This window comes from Heloderma suspectum, chromosome 1 (genome assembly GCF_057233095.1).
Source record: "Heloderma suspectum isolate Gila_16-S chromosome 1, 16-S_ref, whole genome shotgun sequence".
Classification (NCBI taxonomy): Eukaryota; Metazoa; Chordata; class Lepidosauria; order Squamata; family Helodermatidae; genus Heloderma; species Heloderma suspectum.
This window is the reverse complement of record NC_139458.1, coordinates 162,669,214-162,678,624: the sequence shown is the minus strand read 5'-3', so window position 1 is coordinate 162,678,624 and position 9,411 is coordinate 162,669,214. Positions and strand designations below refer to the sequence as shown.

At 40.2% G+C, this 9,411-nt stretch overlaps 1 protein-coding gene across 6 annotated transcripts in view; it reads right to left on the bottom strand.

The window, feature by feature from the left end:
• The window catches only part of R3HDM1 (R3H domain containing 1), a 106,128-nt gene that overhangs the window by 16,944 nt on the left and 79,773 nt on the right, over nucleotides 1-9,411 (bottom strand). For all 6 annotated transcript variants that reach the window (XM_084809351.1, XM_084809341.1, XM_084809361.1 and 3 more), the window contains 2 exons: nucleotides 7,339-7,614; nucleotides 5,838-5,961 (listed from right to left, as the gene is read on the bottom strand). In XM_084809351.1, the coding sequence (XP_084665477.1) occupies nucleotides 5,838-5,961; nucleotides 7,339-7,614 (400 nt within the window). The remainder of the gene's footprint in view (nucleotides 1-5,837; nucleotides 5,962-7,338; nucleotides 7,615-9,411) is intronic.

Below are 9,411 nucleotides of genomic sequence, written 5' to 3'. Positions count from 1 at the left end.
AATCCTCCATTTCAGTTCTGACAGAATGCAGGCATCATACACACACCTCAATCTGCTCTGCAGTTCCTTTTTCTTTTTTTCTGGCCATGTAATCACTTCTTTTTGCTATTTCTTCTCATAGCCAATTACACTTACTCTTTTTAACTCCCTAGAAAATCATGCAAATATAGTAAAGCACAATGAAAGGGAAACTGCTGGCAAAAAGGATTTCCCCTCCCTCCTGCAGTCCCCAAATCTGCTCTGGAGGGTTGGGGGACCCTCCAGAGCAGATCTGGGGAATGTGGGGAGGCACTGCAGGGGGGAAGGAGAGGATGGAGAAGTCTCACTGCATAAGCAGAGGTCCTCTTATGCAACACTGGATCCAAGCCATGACAACCCATTTTGAATTTTTCCTTCTTTGAAAGCAGGTGCAGGGATAAACTAGTAATCATACTTGAAAATGCAGAATGCTGTCCTGAATTTGCACACACAGATTTTCATTCCTACGCCTGTATCTTCAAATGAAATAGCACATTCTATTTCACTTTGCTCCCTGCCTTTGAAAACAGATGTACTACCTCTGCCAGTAACTTGCTGTTAAATATTAATCCACTTTGCCTAATTCTATAGAAGAATTTCATTTGGACAGCCATGCTAACTTATTTACATGTGTAAATCAATAATACATTACATGTGCCTTGTTTACAACCCAAGAGGTACAGAATACAGACCTAAGGCTCTTCCTAAATAATGAAATTCTGACAAACTTAGTTTGGTTTTTCTGCAAGTCTTTACTACAGCACATTTGTTTTGTTAAGAAAGAATATGGCACTATATAGATTTTGTTAACCTCAGGATAAAGTTTGAAAATGAGTGAGCTACCAATGTTTACAAGTTCCACTATTTTTTCAGAAAAACTCTGATGAAGGGAATTCCACAGTGTAAGTGGAGCTTATATTATCTCTATATTCCACTGCCTATCAGGAAAAATGTTTACTATAAAAATATGAATGCCAACAAGAATTAAGGCTTGTTAATTAAGGCTGCTTCTATGGAAATTAGTGAAGTGTTTCATTTCATATTTTATGCACCACCACATTCTATAAAGGAATGGGGCTGTTCACATGACAAGACAGCCCACCAGGGTTATTTAATCCATGGTGAGGCTGTGGCACTTGTGGGGTGCATGTGGCCACCATTTTGGATATACAACCCCTGCTCAGGGATTGTCATTTCGTGCAAACCTGGCAAGCGTAGGTTCTGTGAGGATTAAACAACCCTCGTATAACCCATGGTGTGTTTTAGGGTTGTGCAAGGGTTTAACCCTTGCATAACCTATGCTCGCCACGTTCATATGACACAACAACCCTGGGTGGGGGTTGCATCTACAACCTGGCGCCCGTGGGTACCGCAGCTCATCGTGGGAGCTGCAGTGTGTTGTCTGAACCTGGTCAATATCTTTAGTTCCCTATTAATATCATACGAATGTAACAACGAAATAAAATATGAAAGATCTTCAAAGGGCTAGCTCAATTATAATCTGAAGGAACTGAATGGGATTTACTCCGCAGTAAGTGTGCTTAGGACTGTAGCTGAATATGTGCTTACAATCTAATATTAAGAAACAAACTAAAAATGATGTGTGGAAACTGGGTTAAATATGCATTGTTGCAAAGTTACAGTACATCTCCCACCCAATCTTGTTTAGATCAAAAATGTTGAGATGTTGAACCTGCAACATACTTTCCTCTCAATAGCTCTGTAAATACTTTCAAGATGACGCCTGAGTACATTTGACTACCCAATGAACTATGCAGGGTGAAATACAGACTACTGCTGTGAACAACAGTATTAGAACCCAAGCTACAGTGTATGATGAATGCATGCAAAGCTGCATTCTACAAAGTGCTGCCATTTCAATAGGTTCATCTCTCAGGTCAGCGACTGCAGTGTAGCTGGAAAAGTATTCAGTGTCTTCTGGCACTTTCACACAGACGAAGCAAAAATCAATTTCCCGTGCTGAGAGAGGAACTAGGACAATATAAATTGACTGCTAACACGTTGCCCCATGGGGTTCCAAAGCACATTTCTATTTTTAGCTGCACTATTCTACCTCAGAATACCAAGTGGCTTGAAAGAAATACAGCACTCAGCAGGAAAAGAAGAAAGAGAAGAAGCAGCACCTGCTGAAACAGATGGTTTTACTGGCGCTATCAAAGTATAGTTAAAAAGTCATGCTTCTCAAAATTCAGAGACTGAGCAGAATGAACAGGAATTCTGCAGTGTTATATTACTTAAGTAATTAAGTTGCTTACGGTACAAGGATCTGCACCTTGTACACAAATCATTTAGAAAGGGACATAGCTTTCACTAATGAAATGCAAATCTCAAGCATGACAGGATTATTAAAAGCAAACACAAAACATATGACACACAAAAATAGACCAAAAAGGCAAAGGTCTGTCAAAGCGATTCACGCCCAGCATCTGCTTCTGAACATCACCTTCCTGATACTTCTAGTGCCATCTATGTAAGGATAGATGTTGCTGACTTTTTGTTGTTGTTTTTAAGGAAAGAACAGCATATGCTCCTTGATCAGAAAGCAACCATTCAAGACAGACAGACCTGAAACCCCTTTAAAAAGGAAGCCAAGAAGCAGCTGAAAAAGAGACCGGTTCACTGTGAGAAATGTAACCCTCTCAGACAGTGTTACGGCCCCGAATCCAACAGCTCATGAATAAAGCCAATCTATTCTACAAAATATTATACAAACAATATATTACAGATTGTCTGGTTTGTCCCAAAGACACACATAAAACCACACTTGTTTACATATACTACAGACAAATATAGTTTCATAATTGTTTTGACTAATTATAAAAGATTTACATCTGTAAAAACCTACAGATCATTGTTTATCACTATGTTCAACATGTAACCTTCAAATTTGTTTATTCCTGTGTTTTGTTTTGTTTTAATGCATTCACACACTTTAAGCCTGTGACATTTTACCAGGCACTTGTGCATATTTTGTACTTCTCTTTACCATTTCCTAGTGCCCTGGAAATCTCTCCAAATCATGATTAAAACAACCTGAAACTAACACATGGCCCAAATGTGTGCCTAATTCTTAAGCTTCAGCAGCTTGGGCCTAACTTACTGGCAGACTAAATTAGGCCCAGAAGCTTCTAAATTTGTGTGTAAAACACATGACACTAGAATAAACTTGCACCAAATCCTGCCTTTGTTTCAGCATCCTCCTCAGAAACAAACCTGCTCTGGTCCTTTGGCTAACATGCACAAAACACGTTCCACGGGATGACACAGGTGAGTAATGTCTATGTTCAGAAAATATGTCCACAAAATATTTCCATTGGAATCTTGCTCATCATGATTTGTGTAAAAGGTAGTAAGGAATACTGATCAAAGTGGCAAAGATTTAGGCCAGTATTCAAAGCATTTCACAACTAGTTTTTCACTACCAAAGGAGTTTATGTTTGCAGTCATCAACAGCAGGCCCCAATATGGCAGAGCAAATTGTGTTGGAAACCAGACAGGAATTTCAAAAACTCTGTGTTTTTGTTGGCTACTGGTCACACACAAACCCTTGGGGATGCCTAAAGGATCTGTACAGAACCCAATACAGTTGGCTACTGGTCACACACAAACCCTTGGGGATGCCTAAAGGATCTCTACAGACCCCAATTAAAGATATTACCCTGACCCAATTAAAGACAAGGTCATGGATCCCAAGATAATTCACAGTACAAACCTATACATGTCTACTCAAAAGTAAGTCCCATTGAGTTCAATGGGACTTTCTGTCAGTTAAGTGGATGTAGGATTGCAGCCTTAAGGAAGTTCACAGAAGGAAAGTTTCCCATCCCCTCCTCTCCCCTGCAGCCATCTGCACCCCTCTGAAAAACCTCTTAGGAAGACTGGAGAGACCTCCTGAGCAATGGGAAATGGAGTGCATGGGACTGCTGGTGGAAGGAAAAATTAGGATTCAAGCCACAGGGTTGGATCCGGACTTAGTTGCACTTAGTTCACACTGAAATGTATGAAAAGTTAGCCATGTCTAACTTTTCACGTAGATTTCAATGTGAACTAAGTGCAACTAAGTCTGGATTCATCCCAGTTTGTTTAAATCTAAAATAAAGATTGGAACTATAACATGGCCACACAAAAAGGAGGCAGTGTTCATTCTAACTAAATCATTCTGAGGTGGGGAAAATCTGCCACTCCACAGTGGCAAATATAAGCAAAGAATGTAGACAATCACACACATGTTGTCTCACTGCCAGTAGCTCTAAAAAGAATTAATTACAGCTGAATTTTTAAAAGTACTCTAATTACAAAATTACTGATAATTAATAGATTTGAAAGGCATATATTTCTTAAATTAGATTTCCTATTCTTGCCCTTATAATATTGTGATACTCTCTAAACAAATTATTTTTGAACACTGTCAAAGGATTGTTGACATCATTTTAGATTCATTTTTACTCAGAAAGCAACGTTAACAACCTTATTTTTCTTTGGAATGTCCCAAAGACATTCTCAAGGTGGCTAGAAATCGTTGATGCATGGACTGGGCAATGCATTTGACCTCACAGCTGCACCTGGCCCCCCAGAGTCCCTTCATATTGAGCCAAGGTAACTGCTGCCACAGCTGCTATCAATGTAACCAACACAGACTTAAAAATGGAGCCTTCTGGAGCCTTTGTGTGGCACTGGAAGAGAACCAAACACTCTGGGTATTTTAATGACCAGCCTGATCCTTACCCATACTTTAAAAGAATAACTTCTGTGTGGGCATCCAAAGAGGTATGAGCTATGACTAAATCAAGGCCACGATCTTATTGCTGGAAGTGGTCTTGTAGTCCAGTCCTTGTCTCTGAGCATCTACAATACTTATCACACAGCAAGAGCAACCAATCCCATGTAACACACTACTAATTTGTCTAGGGAAATAAATAATGCTCATGGAGAACACAGGAGTTTCCAGTGACACAATCAACCACAACATTTCCTAGAGAAGATTTATAAGAGGCTATAAAATAAAGCTAAGTTTCAGAGGTGAAACAAAATGTTAAAAACAATTGTCTGAATGCTTAGTATGGACTTTAACTCAAGTCACCTCAGTTCACGGCATACTTCTCAAAAGTAGTACTCCCTTCATATTTCTGAATAATTCATGCACACACAAAAACTAAACCATGCTGGAGTACAAACCTTCTTGACAACAGAACTCAATCTGTAAAGGAAAGGTATCAGTGTAGTAAACTACCAGCTATGACTAAACATGATTCAAATAAGAAGCAGAAAACATACAGAAAAGATAGGAGCCAAAATTTTAGCTCTGTGTGATTTTCAGAAAACAAACCCTAGACACAAAGGAACATCAAAAACCAAGAGCAATAAGAAATATATTGAATTTCCATCTCTAAATCAGATGCACTGGTTCAGTAGTTCTTCAATTAAAGTAACATAAAAACCTATGGCAGAATGCTACATTTACAATGTAATTAAACACAAACTTTAGATATGAATATACTTAAGTCCATTAATGAGAACTTTTGTTAGAAATTCTTTAGATCACCAAGACTGGATTGAAGATAACGAGTGTCCAATATTTTCTTTTCTAACCAAATAACCTTTTTTTTCTTGTCCCGTCCCTTAGGATTTATCATGTTGAGCAAATATAAAAGAAGAATGCATTCCCACCAGATGGGAGTATTATCAACATTTCAAAGCCACCTCTTTCTTCATTACAGACTTAACAAGTTTTCTCTATTTCACATTGCTGAAATGTTCAGGAGTACATGAATGGGGGGAAGGAGGGACAGACCACAAACCTGTCTGCTGTGCAGGCTGTGGCAGTGGCTGGTTTTGCTGTGTGTTGTAGTGAACAGAAGTAACTGGCCGATACTGTTGACTGGAGTGTGGATACTGGCCTGGAGCACAGTAACAGGCTGGCATCTAAAAAGAAGCAACATGCAGAAGATTCATTTACATGCTTCTAAATCAGACATGTTCTACACACCACTGAATGCTGGCAGATCAAAAGAGCACATAAACACATTAAAAAACTAAGTCTAGTTGAAAACAGGAGGAATTGGGTCATTTAAATATTTCGCTGAAGAGTATTCCTCCTCTCTGAAATGTTAACGTATATTAATTGTATGCAGCTTTATATGCATCACAGAAGAAAAACACAAGTCAGCTCCATGTTTTGTTTGCCAATGAGGTAACAGGAATATTATCATCAATGCCATTCAACAATTGCAACCATAGGCTAGTGCATGCTATGACAGCTATGGATGCTTGTTTTCTTGCTCTTAAAAATCTGAATTGTTTAGGTTAAGACCAAAATACTTCAAATAAAACAAAACATGATGGTGGGACTCCTATGAGCCTTTATTTACCTATTGTAATGTGTACAGTCCTTTTAAGAACCCAAGTGTGCTTATACCATGAATATGTTCCTGTTCCTGATGGTTCCACATGGACCCATGGCCTGGCTGCAGTCCACCAGGAAAAGAGCATTCAGTGTGGTGGCCCCCTTCCAGGGGAACTCCCTGCCTTTGGAGGTCAGGCAGGTGCGAATGTTGTTTCTTCCGTCATCTTCTGAAGACACTGTTATTTTGGAAAGCCTTCCTTGGGTGACCGGCCATGGTTTATTAAAACTGGTCTTATCAGAACTTATTTTTTTAAAAAATGTTTTAATTGTTTTAACATGGTGTTTTATTATTTTATCCTTGCTGTTCACCGCTCTGAAATCTTTTGATGTGGAGTGGTATATAAATATTGTAAATAAAATAAATAAAATAATATGCATCAACTTCTAATGTTGCTAATATTAGGGCGCAATCCTATGCATGTTTGCACAGAAAAAAGAGTCCTACAGCTCCCAGAATTCCCCAGCCATCATGGCAGGCTAGGGAATTCTGGGAATTGTAGGACTTTTTTTTTTTCTAAACTTGCATAGAATTGCACCCTTAAGGAAAAAAGTAGTACTTCTAGCAAAATCACAGGGTATCTGTAGTTCAGCCTTCCCCAACCTGGTACTGTCCAGATGTTTTGGGCTACAACTCCAAGCATTCCTAACCACTGGCCATGCTAGCTGGGGCTAATGGGAGTTGAAGTCCAAAATATCTGGAAGGCACCAGGCTGGGGAAGACTGCTAGCTTATTCTGTGATTGAGGCATGAAGGCTATATCACGCCCCCTATATGCCAGCAATAGACGAATAACACAAGAGAAACCTCACACAAAGCCATATCTGTTGATTTGTAAATGCAGGTTTAATCTGAACTATCTTTGAAATGTTTTGGCAACATTTAAAAGATCTCTATACCTGTGGCATTGGTTGCTGCATATATCCCTGTTGCTGAAGAACTTGCTGGTTGACAGGGTGGCTGGATGCACTGTAATTAGGAGTAGGAACAGGTTGACCAGGTGGAGGCGGCGGGGGTGGTGGCGGAGGTGGGGCAGTTGCTATGATAAAACCAGATTGCTGCGGGGGCTGAAGGACAACCGTGGACTGGAACATGGTGGCATGAGGATCAGCAGCTTCCCCAGATGGCTGTCGGGAGAGACTCATATGGCTAAATTGGGATCCAAGGTTGTCTTGCTGAAATTAGTAAAAAAAACAAAACAGTAACCATTATTCCTCTTTTGAAAGTATGCAAGAAGGCAGAGCTGCTTGGTGCAGTACTCACTACTAAATATAGAGTAGCGAAATATCCCCCTATCTAATTATAGCAATGAAAGCTTAAAGACAAAGCTAACATCTCAGTAATAGTAGTGAGAATTGTGAGAAATGATGTAGCAAAATTTACCCTGCAGCAAAAACTGCAAGCCTGATTGATTGAAGTTAAAATGAAAAGATGCTGTCATTTGCATTTGACAGTATTTTCTGATATTATTTGCAAACTAATGGACAGAAAATGTTGGGGAATGTTAAGACAAAATTGTAGCAATTTAATTAACAAGAGGCTCAATGCTAAGAAAGAGAAGGAAGAGAGTATTAGCACTTGTTACCAAGATGAAATGTTAGTAGTCAGAACAGACAGATGTGACCATCTGCTAGACTTTGTTTTAAATAAATGGAACGGGGTGTGTACATACATGTGTAGCAGCACTTCCAATCCTCAAAAGTTTATGGTTCCAGCGTGCTAGGTAGTACTGGTGGTCACTGGCAACCTAGATTCTTCACTCTGTACATCATAACATTTTTTCTACACTTTTGAACTAAACACACACTGCAATCCTATGGATGTTTACTCAGGAGTCCCACTGTGCGCGATGTAATTTAATCCCAGGTAAGTGTGCAAAGGATTGCATCCCGTGGAATAACTGCAGTTACATCCCATGTATTCTGATCAATCATGCAAATGAGCATCATATGCTAATTCAGCACTTTAAGTAAAAATCACAGGGGAGAGAATATTTCTGTTCCTGTTTCCTAACCTTCCCCCTCAAATATGCATCTCCTCAGAACCATAGGCACTCATTTTAAATGGCATAGATGTTAATGGTGAGCATTGATTAAGAGCTAAGGTCCGAAGCATCCCATAATATATTGAAGTTCTTAGATATTGTTTTACTACAAGACAAAACAAAATACGACATATACTTTAATTATGAAGAAAAATATATTTTTTAGAAGGCCTCCCAAAGTAGACCACCTTGGAAGCAAGCTAATAAGTCTGTTATTGAACTGTAGGGCAGAGTTTTAGAGCCAAGAAGGTAAGAACCATGTGGTATCAAACTAAAGGCCTATCTAGTCCACCATCCTGTTTCCTGCAGTGGGCAACCAGATAGCTCTGGGAAGCCCACAAGGAGGACATCAGGGCAACAGCCCTCTCCTGCTGTTGTTCTACAGCAACTGGTGTTCCTAGCCATACAGCCTCTGATTCTGGAGATAGCAGACAGCAGGGATGGGGAACTGTTTTTGGCCTGAAGGACAAATTGGCTCTAGGCAAGGGTGCTGGGGACCACATGCCAGCAGTGGGCGGGCCCACCTCCACTGCTGGCTTGCCCAGGCAGGCAGGCAGGCAGGCAAACACACACACATACTCTATTCACGCTTACGCCCTCCACCTCACACAGACACTGCCCGGCAGTTCACAACTGCTGCCTTTCTGTGCTATGGGCTGACAAAACACTGCCCAGCAAAGGCAGTGAACTGCCCTTGGAGGGAGAGAGCTCTCCTTCCCTCCATCCATGGGCAATGCTGCCTTTCTGTGCTGCATGGTGATACAGGTGATACAGTTGTCACTACAAGTGTCACTGTATCACTACAGTTGTCACTACAAGTGTCACTGTATCACTACAGTTGTCACTGTGCAATACGGAAAGGCTGTTATCTCCAATCAGCTCTACTGATAGGAGATAACAACTTTTCAATACTGTGCATGCTTTCAGT